At 35.5% G+C, this 17626-nt stretch overlaps 1 protein-coding gene across 2 annotated transcripts in view; it reads left to right on the forward strand.

Annotated features, from left to right (window-relative positions):
• LOC111894586 (bifunctional fucokinase/fucose pyrophosphorylase) overlaps nt 1–3330 on the forward strand; it is a 4623-nt gene extending 1293 nt beyond the window's left edge. The window contains exons 3-7 of one of the 2 annotated variants that reach the window (XM_023890661.3): nt 83–447; nt 526–652; nt 735–1715; nt 2026–2712; nt 2779–2975. In XM_023890661.3, coding sequence (XP_023746429.1) covers nt 83–447; nt 526–652; nt 735–1715; nt 2026–2712; nt 2779–2837 — 2219 coding nt within the window. In that variant the 3' untranslated portion in view covers nt 2838–2975. Of the gene's footprint in view, nt 1–82; nt 448–525; nt 653–734; nt 1716–2025; nt 2718–2778 lie in introns of both variants that reach the window. The other variant, XM_023890660.3, reaches the window with a different exon arrangement.
• Nucleotides 3331–17626: the final 14296 nt, after the last annotated feature.

Here is a 17626-nt window from a genome sequence, read left to right on the forward strand (position 1 = left end):
CTTCTGTTTTAGTTACGCGAGACAAGATTTTATAATCTTCCAATAACAGTTTTTGAAAATATATTATATTCATCATCTCCAGGTGGGCTATTCATCATGACTGGTGATGTGGTTCCATGTTTTGATGCATCTGCAATGGTTCTTCCTGAGGATACATCTTGCATCATAACTGTTCCTATCACTCTTGATATAGCTTCCAACCATGGTGTGATTGTGGCATCCAAAACTGGAAACTCGGATGAAATTTGTTCAGTATCTCCTGTAGCAAATCTACTTCAGAAACCTAACATGGAGGAGCTTACTAGACAGCATGCAGTTCTTGATGATGGTAGGACATTACTTGACACCGGTATCATATGTGTTAGAGGTAAAGCATGGGAAGACCTTGCTATGCTTTCTTGTATGAGCCAACCCATCATCTCACAACTAGTGAAAACTAAAAAAGAGGCAAGGAATATAAGGAAATCATATTCGTTTATCTTGTATTGATACCAACTTTGTGATTACCTTTTTTCACTTGTCCAGATGAGTTTGTATGAAGATCTTGTGGCTGCTTGGGTACCCTCAAGGCACGGATGGTTGTGTTCAAGACCTTTTGGTGAACAACTTGTGAGGAGTTTGGGGAAACAGACCATGTACAGCTACTGTGCTTGTACGGTGAATATTGTTTGGTTGATTCCTTAAAGCTTTTTTTTTTTTTTTTTTACTTAATTATGAATATTTTACATGCACAGATGATCTGTTGTTCTTGCACTTTGGAACATCAAGTGAAGTTTTGGATCACTTGAGTTCAAGACTTGTAGGGCGAAGGCATCTGTGTTCCATTCCTGGAACAACAATGTCTGATATTGCAGCATCTGCCATCATAGTTTCTAGTAAAATCTCACCCGGGGTATCAATTGGTGAAGATTCTCTTGTATATGAGTCATCGGTTTCAGATGGAATACAAATCGGTTCCCTCTGTATAGTAGTTGGTGTCAACATACCAGAAAAAAAGTTTGTCCTTCCTGATCGCCATTGTCTTTGGGAGGTTCCTTTGATAGGAGGAATAGGATTAGGATGCAGCGAAAGGGTTATTGTGTATTGTGGGCTTCATGATAATCCCAAAAACCCTCTTTCAATTTCAAAAGATGCTACTTTCTGTGGGAAACCATGGGAGAAGGTTCTACATGATTTGGGCATACATGAAAATGACTTATGGAGCTCTCAAGAAAAATGCTTGTGGAATGCAAAGCTGTTTCCAGTCATTCCATATTCTGAGATGCTTAGCCTTGCAAACTGGCTTATGGGGTTAGAAAAATATGAAAACAATCAAAGGTTTCATTCTTTATGGAAAATGGCACGACGTCTCAGTTTGGAAGAGCTGCATAGATCAATAGATTTCCCACAAATGTGTTTAATTTCTAGCAACCATCAAGCGGATCTTGCAGCTGAAATTGGTAAAGCTTCTCTTACTTTCGGCTTGCTTGGGAGGAATTTGTCTCAGTTGTGTCAAGAGGTTTTGCAGATGAAAGATTCAGGAGACAAAATATGCAAACATTTTCTTTCCTTGCAGTCACAAAACTCCAAAATTGTCCCTAGAAGCCGAGCTTTTCAGGTGCAAGCAGATCTCCTTCGTGCATGCGGCAACCATGAAGAAGCATCTCAGATCCAACACCAAGTTTGGGCTTCTGTTGCTGAGGAAACTGCTTCAGCGGTCAGATATGGCTTTAAGGGTCAGCACGCATTTTTTTTTTTTTTTTTTTTTACAAATAGGTTCGTTCGTATCCTAACCGTGCAGTTTCCGTTCAATTTTTGGACATGTAAAATGACTATATCACCATTTTCTGATCTTTTTTAATTACTAATTAATGTATTAATTCATTTGTTAAATTAAAAAAATAATAAGAAGAAGAAGAAATGGGTAATATAGTCATTTTACATGGAAGGTGTGGAAGGAAACTGCAAAATGAGGACCTTGTGTTGCTAAAAATGAAAGTTTAGGTTTGAAAATGGAAAATAGTTATTGTTTTCGTGTGTTTGCAGAGTCATCCAATAATAATAGTAAAGGAGGAAATGGGAAGAAGAAGAAGAATAAAAAAGTGAAAGTGGAGTTGCCTGTTCGGGTTGACTTTGTTGGTGGTTGGAGCGATACTCCACCATGGAGCTTAGAGCGGGGGGGTTGTGTGTTGAACATGGCTATAAGTTTGGAGAATCGTCTCCCAATCGGAACCATGATAGAAACCACAGAAACAGGCATCATAGAAATCACGGATGATGCTTCAAACGAGTTGCACATCCAAAAGGAAAACATCTGCCCCCCGTTCCACGACAACGACCCGTTTCGCCTTGTGAAATCCGCTTTGCTTGTTACGGGTATTCTTCATGACAGCAACATTATGGTAATGGGTCTACGGGTCAAAACTTGGGCCCATATACCTCGTGGAAGTGGGTTGGGTACTTCTAGCATCTTGGCTGCAGCTGTTGTGAAAGGACTCCTTCGTATCATTGATGGGGATGAAAGTAATGAGAATGTTGCTAGACTTGTGTTGCTACTTGAACAGATCATGGGCACCGGAGGTGGCTGGCAGGATCAGATTGGAGGTCTATACCCGGGTATAAAGCTTACCACCAGTTTTCCAGGAATACCTTTGCGTCTTCAAGTCCTTCCCCTTTTGGCTTCTCCTACATTAGTTACAGAGCTGCAGGAACGTCTGCTTCTTGTCTTTACTGGTCAGGTATGTCATTCTTTTTTTTTTTTTCCAAGAAAAAAAATTAAAAAATAAATAAATTATGCAGGTTCGACTGGCACACCAGGTGCTACAAAAGGTGGTAACGCGTTATCTACAAAGGGATAATCTGCTTATATCAACCATCAAGCGGCTTGCTGAGCTGGCTAAAAGTGGGAGGGAAGCTTTGATGAACTCCAACATAGACGAGGTAGGAGAGATAATGATGGAGACATGGAGGTTGCATCAGGAACTTGATCCTCACTGCAGCAATCAGTTTGTTGATGCTCTTTTTCGTTTTGCTCATACTTATTGCTGTGGGTATAAGCTTGTTGGGGCTGGGGGTGGAGGATTTGCGCTGCTTCTTGCCAAAAATGTTCAAACTGCACGCCAATTGAGACATGCACTTGCACTTGAACAAAACAGGAAAATCTTTGATGTCAAGGTCTATAATTGGAGCCTCTCTTGATGTTTACAACAAAACCCACTCAAACAAATCATTTATGGTGTATGCTGTATACATACATTCTTCATATGTGTGTGTGTGTGTTGTGCAACATTATGTACTTTTCTATAATCTTGTTACAAATTGAATGAATATTCAAGTTTACATTTTCTACAACTTTTCCTTTTTGTTTTTTGTGCAAAAAACCTGGGTAGACTGCTTTTTGATGAATCCTTACAACCTTATCATAAGATGTTTTGCAAATAACAATTTAACTTTATAGTCTAGAAAAAAAAAAGTTAAAGGACTTTTAATATCTAGATTTCAAATCCACTAAAATATAAGTACCGGCCTATAAAGGAGTCAAGGATGTCTTCGGTTCAAAACCCAAGTTTCCATTCACCATTATTATTATTATTATTATTTTTGTAACATCCCGTTTATTTAATAAATAAATAAATTAATTAATGAATGTATAGTAGCCCTAAAATCAATAATTATATAGTGAGTTGTTGGTCTTGAGGAGCTAATTGTCACAATTTTAGAGATTGGGGGTTAAAAGTGTGAAATCCGGATTTAGGTTGTAAATATTTATGAAGACAGGGGCTCCGTGGTAATTATTGGAACTTAAGCTGAAAAGAATGAGAGGAGGAGGGACAAAAAATGTTAACATGTTTGAAGTTTGATCATTGGAATTAAATTGGAAAGAATTTGGAATGCTGAGGGCTAAAGAGTAAATTTTGGATCTAATTTGAAAATGATTTGTTGAGGAGGGGTTGGTAGGTAACTATTGGACTTAAAATGAAAGGAATTAGAGGAGCAGGGGTGTAATGGGTAATTATGGGAGCTATTTCGAAATTATTTCTGGAAGGAGGGACCAGAGTTGTCATTATGGGGATGAGTTTGGATGGCGTCGGGTATATAAACCCCGAAATCCTAACCCTAGCGGGATTATCAGCCACCACCCTCTCCAACTTCAACCTCCGGCCGCCATCAGTGAGTTTGTTCATTCTCAAACCACCAGTCACCGCGTAGGAGCCATAAAACCACTGTGAGGTCGTCGTTGTCGTCTCACTGCCGATGGAGGGTGCCGTGTTCGCTGTGGCTGCTACTTACCCGTCGCTATGCCATCGCTGTCAAAGCTGAAAACTATCGTTGAGGCGTCGTCACAGTCGGGGATATTGTTGCCGCCGGTTATAGGCGCAAAGGTGGTCGTCGTTCGTTGCCGCCGTTCTTTTCTTCTTCCTTTCGTTCTGTTGCCGTGTTGCTTCAAGCCGCCAACGAGGCTATGAACCGCAAGGACCGACCATCGGCTGCTTTAAGCCGCCGCTTGGTGGTTGTGTGGGTGTGTATTTTCTTAGGGCCCGACCTCTTGTTTGGAGTATGTGTGCATTTTTCTGTAGGTCGGAAGTTGTAAGGGAACCACCATGGCCACCAGCCATGGTGGCTACCGCCATGCGCCACCGCCGGCCACCACTAAGTGGTTGTGTGTGTGTGTGTTGTATTAGTGTGTGTTTGAGTTGATTTGGGTTTTTGCCTTGTAATTGTAGTTAGAAAGTGGAATAATGAAAAGAAACTCTAACCACCACCGTGAGGTGGTGGCTGCCGCCTCTTGCCTCCACCAACCACCGTGTTGGGTGGGGGTGTGCTTTTGTTTGCATGTAGTTACTTTTTGGATGTTTGGACAAAAATGGACTAGAAACCCTAACCACCACCGTGAGGTGGTGGTCGCCGTCGTGAGCCGCGTTGACCACCACTACCCAAGGTGATAGTGGGTGGTGCCCGACTAGTGAAACCCTAATGGGTCTAGCGAAACCCTGTGACCTAAGGAAAACCTAACGGGCTTAAGGACTTGGTTTTGGGCCTATTAGGCTATGATGGGTTGGAAACCCTAATTAGGGTTTACAAACCCTAATTTTTGGATATATGGGCCTTGGACTTATCGGGACCCACATTTAGGCCATTGGAATGGAATTGTGAATTACACCCAATCATACCATATGACTTATCTAGTAGAGTAATGGACTTAATGGATTAAGTCTTTAATGGGTTAAGTGAGAAACACTTAACCCTAATTGTCATTTTATGTGAAACCTTAATTTCACTTTGGCTTTGTGTTGGGCCCTTCTATTGGGTTTTAGTGATTGGGCTAATAATGGGTCATCCAAGGACAATCAAATGGACTAGAATATTTAGATGGGCTTTAGGGTAAGGCCCATATGAAGATTTGGGCCCAATTTGGAAAATTGGGCCATAGATGGGCCATAGTTTAGGCCTTAATGGTTATATGATATTGGGCCATTAGAATGTCAATTGTTGGACTGGAATAAATGGTTGGGCCCTAGAATGAGACCATGTCAAGGTTTGGGCCCAATTTGAAAAATTAAGCCATATGTTGGGCTTTGAGTCATAGTTGGACTTTTGGGCCTTTGGATTGAGCTTTGGGCTTGAATCAAACCAAGTTAGGGATAGAGTAGTCTTTTACCCCTAAGCATGGACTTATGGTGTATTGGAACCCAATTATTAATTGGGTGATGTTTTGATGTTGACAGTTCAGGAAACTGCCATCCAGCAGCTGGGGTTGGGTCTGCGGGACTTCAACAGTGTGAGGTGAGTTACCTTCCAGTATAAGTGGGTCTAAGGCCACAATGTCGGCCCACTAGTAGGAGTTTTTTGTTAGATAATTGTCTAACCCTTCCAACAGTATACGACTATACTGGTTACTTATCTCTTGCAATTTGTTAAACATTGAGAGGGGTAAGCGGTGACACTTAGTGAGTTCAATAACAGATACAATATAACGTTATGTCATATATATATATATATATATATATATATATATATATATATATATATATATATATATATACACACACTTCAATATGACAGAAGCAAATAGGAACAAGGAACAACAAAGACATGTGTGAAACATGCGACAAACTTTCCATCTCAACCGATGATTCGATTCAATTATATACAATCAATGAGACATAACAATTTCCATACTTGATATACATCAATAACGTTTCGGCCCAAATGACACAGAAGACATAAAATTTCGGATTATCACTTTGCTTGAATATACAGGCTTTCAGCCCTACATAGCCCTATGCCAATACCAGAAGTTTATATGAGTCATGCTCTACATGGCCAAAGGCACAAAGCCAATACCAGAATAATATGAGACATGCTCTACATGGCCAAAGGCATAAATCCGATACCAGAATAATACGAGACATGCTCTACATGACCAAAGGCTCAAAGACAATACCAAAAGTGATACGAGACATGCTCTACATGATCAATGATATAAAACTCATAATAACACAGGAAAGCACATAGCACACATAACATACAATTGTTCCTATATATTGAACTCACCGTGAATTAACCGAGCCATGCGAACTTTCTCGGATTTCGCATTTTTCTCGATTTTTGTGTCCCAAACTTCTAAAATCCTTAACTTTCGCATACTAGCTCCGTATTTGACGTTCTTTATGTGCACGCGTAGATGAAATTATACTCTACCACTTTCTTTTAGACTTCGTCGGCTAATTTTGACTTTATTTTTTATATTATTATTTTTAGCAGACCGGGACAGGAAAAATCCGTTAAAAATTCATAACTTCTTCATTCGACGTCCGTTTTCGTCAGTCTTTTTACCGTTGTACTACTATTGACGAGACCTTCAATTCTCGATTAGGTTGCGTCGGCTAAAAATCATTCGATCTTTATTTCGAGTTTGTAGCTGTCTACTGCTATTTTGAGACTTAGAAAAATCATAACTTCCTCACACGAAGTCAGATTTGGACGTTCTTTTTATGAAAATTATCAGTTTAACAAATATTACGACTTTCATTTAGATCACCAAGGCTAAAAAGTAGTTTATCAGAAACTCACTTTTTACGTCATTCGGTGTCGTATCGGTTTTGTCGCGGATCTTTGATTGGTCATAACTTCTTCGTTATAACTCGGATTTCGATGAGGTTTTCGCCTGAATGTTTCTAACGAGATTCTTTACAACTTTCAATAATAAATTTTTACTTATTTCAAATTTTATATTTTCATTAAGTTTCAATATTTGCCTTTTGATTGGAATCTCATAAGACTTCCAAAAACATTCTGAATGATTTTAAACATAATTTTACTTCATTTCAAGTAAAAACTATCTGTTAGAACTCAATACTCATAATTATATAATACTAGGCGAATGTCCGCGCGTTGCGTGGGATATAAAAAAATATTTTATATTTAAAATAACTAAATCATTGTTATTAACAATTAAATAATAATTTCATAAAAAATATAAAAAATGATTTTTAGTATTGTTATTATGTTGACCTATATTATAAGAGATAAGGTTGGAACTTAAAGTTGTTTTTTATATACAAAGTTATATGATTAAAATAGAAAAAAAATAATTTTTAAAAATAAATAAATCGTTATTGTTATCTATTAAATAATAATTTCATATTAAATTAAAACGTTTATATTAAATATTATCATTATGTAGAAAATACAATAATAGAGACATTTTTTATCTATCTTAAATTTTATCATTGTGTACAACATATGATAATAGAGACAACTTTTTATCTTAAATAGTAAAAAAAATGTTTTTGTATCATAAATATTACCATAGTTATTATGTAGAACATATGTAATAGTGACGTCTTTTATAAGGTTAAAACTTTAAATTGTATTACATACATAATTGTAAAACTTGGCTAACACAACCAAATACTCGGCATGTTACTTAAACTCGGCCTCCAATGGAAGCGAGTTTGCCTAACTCAGCCAGAAGACACTCGGATCCTTATTAAACTCGATCCAAATCTAAAAGATACGGTCCAAAATCATTTTCGAAATTCAGAAATTTAGTTGGTCACTTGTCGACAAGACAATCTTACCAAAGAATACACTCAACGTCCTACAAAGTTAGATGCAAGAAAGATCTCATGGCTTAGTCCCTTTAAAATATTTCACAGTTTTTCCTATTTATAGAGGAGAATACGTTCACTTGTTTACTCTCACAATCAATGTGGGATGAAGCATTTTAATTAAACTTATTTCTTTATTTGTCAATAATTTCATTTTGTTAAATAAAATATTAAATAATAAAAATAAAACATTATCTAGAAAATTTATTGTTCAATAGTTTCATTTTTCAGTAATCTCGTAAATTGCTATAAAAAATCAAGTTTTTATTGAATAACTTTTTGTTAAATCCTAAAATCATAAATTCAGTTAGGTACTTAATATAGAAAGTTTGTTTATATGTATTTTCATGATTCAAAATGTCATTATAAAATGAATTCATTTATAAAATATAATCGAGTATATATTTTGTGCTTTTGAATCAAAGTGATTTTTCAAACAATTATAATTTTATGTTTAGGTAGATTTTTTATATTTATATGACATTATGTAACTTATAATATTATTATAAACAATTTGAATAATCATGGGAGTTTCAAATGTATGTGGTAAAAGGAAAATATTTCATTTATCGGTCCAAATTGATCAAACTCGGACCGATTCAACTTAATATACCAAACTACATAATGTTTTTTCTATTCAAACCCAGTTTGCATATATTTTGTGTTTTTGAATCAAATTTATTTTTCAAACAATTATAATTTTATGTTTAGGTAACTTATTTATAATATTATTAGAAACAATTTGAAAAATCATGGGAGTTTCAAATGTATGTGCTGAAAGGAAAATGCTTCCTTTATCGGTCCAAATTGATCAAACTCAGACCGATTCAACTCAATATACCAAACTAAATAACGGGTTTTCAACTGAAACTTTGTTTGAACCTAAAAAAGTCTTGTTCAAAACCATTTTCGGGATTCTAAAACTTAAATGGACAATTGCCAATAAAGACAATCTCACCAAAGAATACCTTCAACATTCTAAAAAGGTAGGCATAAGGAAGTTCTCATGGTTTGGTCCTTTTGAAACAATTCACAACCTTTCCTATTTATAGAAAAGGAAACGTTCTCTTGTTTACTCTCACCATCGATGTGGGATGAAGACATTGTAATAAAACATTTTCTTGTTAATAAAACATTATTCAACTTATTTAGTAAAACACACATTCTCTTGTTTACCCTTTCTTTATTGTTCAATAGTTCCATTTTTCTATAATCTCGTAAGTTGCTATCCAAAAAAGTAAGTTCTTATTAAATAACTTTTTGTTCAATTCTAAAATCACAAATTCAGTTAGGTACTTAATATAGAAAGCTTGTTTATATGTATTTTCAAGATTCAAAAGTTCATTATAAAAAAAATTCATTTATAAAATATAATCTGCGTATATATTTCGTGTTTTTAATCAAATCGAATTTTCAAATAGTTATAATTTTATTTTTAGGTAGATGTTTTTTTATATTTATATAACATTATGTAACTTTTTTAAAATATCATTGGAAACAATTTGAAAAATAATGGGAATTTCAAATGTATGTAGTGAAAGGAAAATGCTTCTTTTATGGTCCAAATAGATCAAACTCGGACCCATTCAACTAAGTATACCAAACTACATATTTTTTTTCTAGTGAAACTCGGTTTGTATATATTTCGTGCTTTTGAATCAAAGTGATTTTTAAGCAGTTATAATTTTTGGTTTAGGTAGATGCTTTTTTATATTTATATAAAATTATGTAACTTATTTATAATATTATTAGAAATAATTTGAATAATCATGGGAGTTTCAAATGTTTGTTGTGAAAGGAAAATGATTCCTTTATCGGTCCAAATTTATCCAGCTCCGGTTCAACTCAATATACCCAACTACATAATTATTTTTCTAACAGAAACACACACGGTTTAAACCTGAAAAAAATCGATTCAAAACCATTTTTAAAATTCTAAAATTTAACTGGACACTTGCCAATATAGACAATCTCACCAAATAATACCTTCAAAATCCTACAAAGATAGACATGAGGAAGTTCTCATGGTTTGGTCCCTTTGAAACGTTTCACAACCTTTCCTATTTATAGAAGAGGAAACATTCTCTTGTTTAGTCTCACCGTCCATGTGGGATGAAGACATTGTAATAAAACACCCTTTCTTGTTTATAGAACATTATTAACTTATTTATAATATTATTGTAAAGAAATTGAAAAGTCATGGGAGTTTCAAATGAATGTGGTGAAAGGAAGTTAAAAAAGGGGGTTTCAAATGCATGAGATTCAAGAAAAAATGCTAGCTTTATAAGTATGTATGATTTCATAATATTATTCACTTTTAAAATTTACAAAACATGATTTCAAAACATGTATGTTACATTTTATACTGTTGATTTTATATAATAACTTAATTAAAATGAAATTTTTGGTCTTGAATTTTGGGATGTTACATTTTTTGCTTCAAAATTAGTTTTTAGCTTATAAACTACCTTATCAATAAATCATATGAAGCTAGTTTATCAAAAATCTAGTTTATAAGCAACTTTATAATTAGTTTTGATAAACCCTAAATTACAATAAACTAGCTTGTCAAACATACTCTATCAGAGTTACTGTAGCGCCCGAGTCGCCAAGTATGAAATTAATCTAGTATTATATTTAATTCCATTAAAGGTGGTGAAGGGCCCGTGAGTACATTGGGCGTACATTAGGAATACACGACGTACTCCTTGCATACGCATCATGAGGGTGATCGTGGCGTACGCACGTCGGGCATACTCAAGTCAGGGGCAAACCCTAATTTTTAGGGTTTTCACCCTATTTAAGGTCCTTAAGTTCTTCAAGTGCATCACCCTTTCAGCCTCCATTACCTTTTAGTGCCAATCTCGAAACCCTAGCCATCTTGAGTGCATTTTGAGCTTACTTAGAGTGTTTAGGTGTTCTTTTGTGGTTTTGAAGAAGAAGGAAGTTTGAGGAGAAGTAAAGGAGAAGAAAGAGCTTTTAGATCCAGATTTGTGCATCATTTCTAGCCAATTGAAGGTATAAAGTCTAAAACTTGTTCATTCTAGGCTTAGATCTATACTTAGGGAAGATTTTAGCATCTTTTGGTCCCATAACTTGGTCTTTTGGAGTATGGGTTGCTCCAGACCATTTGAGCTATCCTTTTGGACTCTTGAGAGTGCATGAAGTCATAAAAATCATATCTTGGAGGCTAAGACTCAACCATGCATGTGCTACTGACCACCTAAGAGAGTTAGAGAACTTAATTCATGGTTTGAGTCCTAATAAGGCATGCAAGAGCATAAAGTTTGCAACTTTATGGCTTAAGACTCTATTATGACTTTGGATCTAAGTTTTAAACATTAAAGCTTAATGGATTAAGTCATGGGTGCAAGTTTGGGCTGACTGACCAGCATGTCGGGCGTACTCTAAAGTACGTTACACGTACTGGGTTAATGCCTCGATCCCGGATCATCAGCGTACGCTGGGCGTATGAGCCATGTACGTCGCACGTACGTCGTCTGTGGACTTAGGAGATTTTGGGCTCAAGAATTGTTGGGCTTTTGGCTTGTTTAGGATTGGGCCTCAGGCCTACCTGTTGTAGTAAGATATTTGTGGATTTAAGCCTTAGTGGGAAGGAGGCCCAATGAGGAAAGGGTGAAGTAAACCTTTTGCCTTAAATCAAGAACGAGGGTTTGGACTTTCGGGTTAGAATATTGGCCCAATTTCTAATTAGGATTTTGTACTTGTGCCTTAGGGAGAGGATTTCGTGAGTTAGTCTCTGAGTGCAATTTGATACCTTCAGTCTGAGGTGAGTTTCCTTCACTGTATATATAGGTTGAAGGCACTAATGTCGACCCACTAGTTCATGATGTAGTATGTGGTATTTTGGAGGAACTCAATAAGCTTTGCGCTTACAGTTTTCAGTTTATGTTTCAGGTACTTCCTGTTCGAAGGGGAAGGGCCTGACCTAATCGCATTGCATCACCCTATGGTTTCTGCATTTTGAGATTTTGGAATTTGTACTCTGATAACATGTTGTGTAACGCCCGTGTTTCTGGGCTTGCCATTTTTTAGCAATGTAATAGTCTAGGTTAACCTTTGTAACCCAATTTGAAATAATAAAAATATATTATTTGTGAATTATGTGAATTATATGTGTATTTTCTTAATTATTATAATTTAATGAATTAAGAATAAAATGAGCGTCAAAATTTAAGTGTAAAATAAACTCGATATCTTTGCATAAAGTTGTAGTGGCCGAAACGAGGTTTTCGTATATATATAGAACACCCAAATCTGACTTCGTATGAGGAAGTTATGATTTTATGAAGTTTCGACTTGGCAGTATGCAGCCCGAATACTCGATTTGAGATCGAACAAGTTTTAGCCGAAACAATCTAAACGAGAATCGAAGATCTCGTTGTTAGTAGCGAAACGATGAAAAGTTAGGCGAGAACAGACGTCGGACGAAGAAGTTATGAATTTATAACGAAGTTTTTCTGTCCCGGCCTTCTAAAAATAAATAATAAAAATAAAAGTCAAAATTAGCCGATGAAGTCTAAATGAAAGTTGTAGAGTATGGTCTGACCTACGCGTGGATATAAAGAACATCGAAAACGGAGCTCGTATGCGAAAGTTACGCAATTTAGAAGTTTGACGAGTCAAATTACGCCGAGCGTAATTTGAGTACGCCCAGCGTACTCAGAGGGATGCAACTTGTCTGACCAATACTCGAGTGCCACCAATTGACGCATGCAGTGACGTCGAAGTACGCCCAGCGTAACCAAATTACGCCCAACGTACTTGGAGATTATGCCCAGCGTACTGAGTACGCCCAGCGTAATTAGAAATTACGCCCAGCGTAATCCCAGACCCAGCAGCCTATAAATAGAAACCGAGATCAACCATTTTCTCTTGTTCAAACTCTTTCTTCTCTCTAGTTTTTGCCTCGATTTGCGTGCTAATCATATCCCGAAGCCCCGATATCATTCCCGAGCCCCGAAGCAAGATCCGAAGCCCCGAGGATCCCAAGAAGTGAGATTTCCGAGTCGAAGCCCTGCCCGCGAGGAGCCCGATTTTTGTGAAGATCTTCTGGATCTACGGAGAAACACACTTCTGCAAGCCGTAGTGCTACCCGATCATCTCCTGATCAGGTGAGTGTATAGTCCCTTTCAATACACGATATTATACAAGTAATCGTTGAATGTATTTAAGAATACGGGTTGTGTGAGGGTATTATTATTACCTTCTAACACATAGACTTATATGACTCTACTTGAAATTTTTTGTTATGCGTTTACGTATTACTTGCTATTTGGATGGAGTATTGAAGGAGCATGCTATACAGTTTTTCTTTTAAAAATTATGTATAAAACTTGTATATTTTTATCTACTAATATGTTAGGTAGAACATGGGTAGACAGTTGGTGTGCAATAAAATAAATTGATGAGAGGCCTCGTTGTTGGTGTTATTTTAGTCATTCAGCAGAGTATGGATGACGACCACAGACTATTCTAGATAGTCCTGTGGAACGCTAGCAGACTCATAACCTGTAGGTGTTGTGAACGATGTGTTCTCCGGTATACTCTATCCCCTACATGGTTGCCTTTAGGACACTTATTGTAGAGGAAGCCCCTCCGCAGTAATGTCCGTCTCGATGAAAATCCTAAATTAAGTTCCTTATAATAGATGTTGTTTTAGGGACGTAAAGTGAGGATAACAGAAATGGGTAATCGGGTTATTGTTGATTGTTGAAATTAAATATAATTATTTATTGTAGGTTGAAAACCCTATATGCTCACCAGGCTCCCAAGTCTGACCCACTCAGTTTATTTGTATTACAGGAAGTGACGCAAGGGCATAAGATGGATGAATCATCAAGTTGTATTGTTTACAAGTCTATATGTGTATATATTTGTTGAATGACTAGTAATGTTATCGTTTATGCTTTATGATCTGTATCGGAACATGACATCCCGATTTTTGATTATGAAATGAAATCATATTTCTTTATGAAATGTTTTGATAAAAATCTATTTTATCATGTTTTGTTTTTGGGAATAAATTCCGTATTTTTTTTAAAAATCAAAAGGATTTACTCTGAAAATATTTAAAAAGCATAAATAAAACCGGTCTTTTCTGGCCGAGATTTTGGGGATGTCACATGTTGCTATGATACATTTTTGGCTATTTTGTTATTAGTATCGTATTTTTGAATGAATTTAAAAACAAAATTTTATCTGTATTTTTAGGATGTTACACTTATTGTTTTGTGACTTAGCGCTTTGGGATGGGTACAACATTATGTATAGTTTACATTCGTTAATATTTTGCAAACAGTAACACGTAGACATTTCTTTGTGACATTAATAAAAATGACTACTAAAAATGAACGAGTTAGTCAAAATTACCAAGTTTTTGTGTTTCGGAAAGATAATCTTCTTTGTATGTATATTTTTTCCTAATCTATATAAGAAATTCTTTATTCATGTCCGAAATGATCATTTCAAAGTATTTAATATTTAGTGTTTTCAATCAAATGTCATATTGTAATCCCTTGTTTTGTAATCACTTCTAATTTACTATGTTTCTTAAATTTTTTTTTTCAAAGTTTAGTAAAAGCCAAAGTATTTTCTTGAAATTATGAAATTATTTTTGAAAATTTGGAATAATTATTTTTGTGTCAAAAATCCAAAATAGTTCGGAATTTAATTTTTGCAAAAAAAAATATATATTTATTGTAACATAAAGTAGTTCGAAATGACATATTCGAGGAATATTGCTTGTTAAAAAGTATTTTTCAATTGTTTTCTTTAGACAAAATTGCAAAAATGGTCCATGTAGTTTGTCAATTTCTTTGGATAAAACCCAAAAAATAGTTTGCTAACAAAAAACGTCATTATTTGATGGTTTTCGTGTGATTTTGGTCCTTAGATTTAACAGACATTAACTTTAGCTTGTTAAGTATGTGGATTGACAATATTACCCCTTATTTGAGAATAATAGATATATTTTCTTTTTTGTATAATTGGGTGGGTCCCATATAAACTCTCCACATCTTAACCTACATCGTCTCCTTCACAAAACTCCCACCTCCAAACCTACTTTACGTATCCCTCACAGTCAATCTCTATCCCTTTCTGGCGACACAACAACGGTCTTTTCCTCTATGTCATTGATCGTGTCCTCTCCCCCTGAGCACCTCCACCTCCCTCCCACCTCCATCAATTGTGTTCGCCAGAGAAGAACGTCTTCCTGAGACCAACAAGCTTAGATCTCCCGCCCTTTTCTATATCTGTATCTGGTGCTGACATCACCATGATAGCTCAACAGGTCTCCATCACTACCCAAGACCTCCATTTGAACTTCCATCGGTGGTTCAGAGTTACAACATTTCATCGTCATTGTCGATCTCATCTCCAATCATGCAATATCTTTTACTACTACATTCAGAAGATAATCCTCTTCACCTGTTCCGATCGATGTTATTCCTGCTAGTGTTGGTGACTGTGGTGGTAGGATTTAGATTCTTTAAACGATGACATCGGTGAAATCCCAAATGTAGGTTCTGGGAGTGGAGTTGGAATTTATGGACTGAAATGTGATATCTTATTCTCCAAGCTATGATTATAAGTTTTGAGAACATTTTGGGTGATGAAGTTCTTAGGTTTTCATCGATGAAGATGGCGATAGTTGCTATTGTAGGCTTAATTTGATCGAAATTATTTGATGGGTTCCTCACTGTGAATGTTTGTCAATAATCTTGATTTCGAATTTGTTTTTTTGATGGGAGGTGAAGGATGTTGAAAAATGATGGATTATTGAAGGAATATTTGAAATTGATATTGATCTTATGATTCGTCTGTAGTTTTCGATTCAATGGTGCTTCGAAATTGAAATTTCAATGGAGTTTTAAAATTAGTTTATCGCTCTTATCTAATTTTCTATTTTTAATTAACTTTCATGTTGATCGTATATGAAGAAACATTTGGATGCTTTAGGGTATGTTTATGTTTATATTTTAGGTGCATCTAGAGTTTGTTTGGTATGTGCCTGTGATTGGTGGTACTATTCATGAGAGTTGTGGGTAGGTATTGGAGGGAGAGGGAGTTGTCGAAAAAAATAGTGGTGTCACTGGTTGTCAAAGCAGGTAAAGTTCAACAGGTGGGATGTTTAGGGAGGGTTAATTTCCATGAGGTTGGTAGGGCTAGCGAGTTAATGAACTGGGAATGCAAATGGGTTGCCAGAGAAGATGAAGGGTTACCGGAGGGATGTGGTGATAGGAGGTGACGATAAAGAGAATGTTGTTGGGGGTGGTGAGTAAGTGGGAGTGTAAATGAGTTTCATCTTTGAATCTACCATTGAAATGAAAAATAAAAATGAAAAAATATATATATTTAAATGGTAAAATTGTTATTTTGCGTGTATTTAACTGTATTCTGTTAATGGTGTTAAACCCAAGGACCAAAATCACACGAAAATCATCCAATAAGGACGTTTTTTGTTAGAAAACTTTTTTTTTGGACCTTAACTAAAGAAATTGGCAAATCGCAGGGACTATTTTTGCAATTTTGTCTTTTCTTTAACAACGTTGTTAATTTGAGAAAATTGCAAAAGTTGTCTCCATAGTTTGTCAAAAATTGTCAATTTGGTCCAAAAAAAATTTGAACCAGCATCATCATGAGTTCAAAATAAAAACCCAACAAGAATGACCATGAGAAAAAAACTAAAGTTTCAAAAATAAGAATGTTGAGATGGACTTGTGGTAGAACCTTATTAGAGAGGATATAAAAGTATTTTTTAGGAGTGGTTCGGATCATCGAAAAATTAAGGGAAGGACGATTAAGATGGTATGAATATGTCCTTAGAACGCTACCATCAGTGTTGGTAAGAAGGGTATATCTAATATTGATTAATGTTGAAAGAAGGAGATGTCATCCTACTAGGAAGTAGGAGGATAGTGTGATGCTAGAAATGGAGGAGTTGCTCTTTCAGAAGACATGACCTCATATAGAAGAGAGAGCATGAGTCGTAAACATCAGGGAAGATGAATATGCTAGCACTCTTATGAGTTTATTTATTTTTACCGAATTATCTATTTTGTAGATATTTGCTTGTTACTAATATGTCCGTTTTCTATTTTATTTATTTTTTCTTGTTTTACTGTTCATATTCACTTTCTCCCATTTGTTTCGTCTGATCTGTAGGAGTACTAAATTATTATATATATATATATATATATATATATATATATATATATATATATATATATATATATATATCATTCTTATTTACATTATCCTTTTCGCCTTATTCTTATTTATATTATCCTTTTCGCCTTATTTATAGGTTCTCTAGTTACATATGTCAAAGGTCATTTATGTAACAGTTGTTCTATCTATCTAAGCATGACTATCGACATTTATCGATCCCATTTTAACAAACCGGGTACCCGGTTTTAGAATGCTATCCGTCGGTTTCGGTTTCGGTTCCGGTTCCAACATTTTAGGAACCACTGATTCCGGTTCCAATTCCAGATAATTATGGCGGA

Source organism: Lactuca sativa, chromosome 7 (genome assembly GCF_002870075.4).
Source record: "Lactuca sativa cultivar Salinas chromosome 7, Lsat_Salinas_v11, whole genome shotgun sequence".
NCBI lineage: Eukaryota > Viridiplantae > Streptophyta > Magnoliopsida > Asterales > Asteraceae > Lactuca > Lactuca sativa.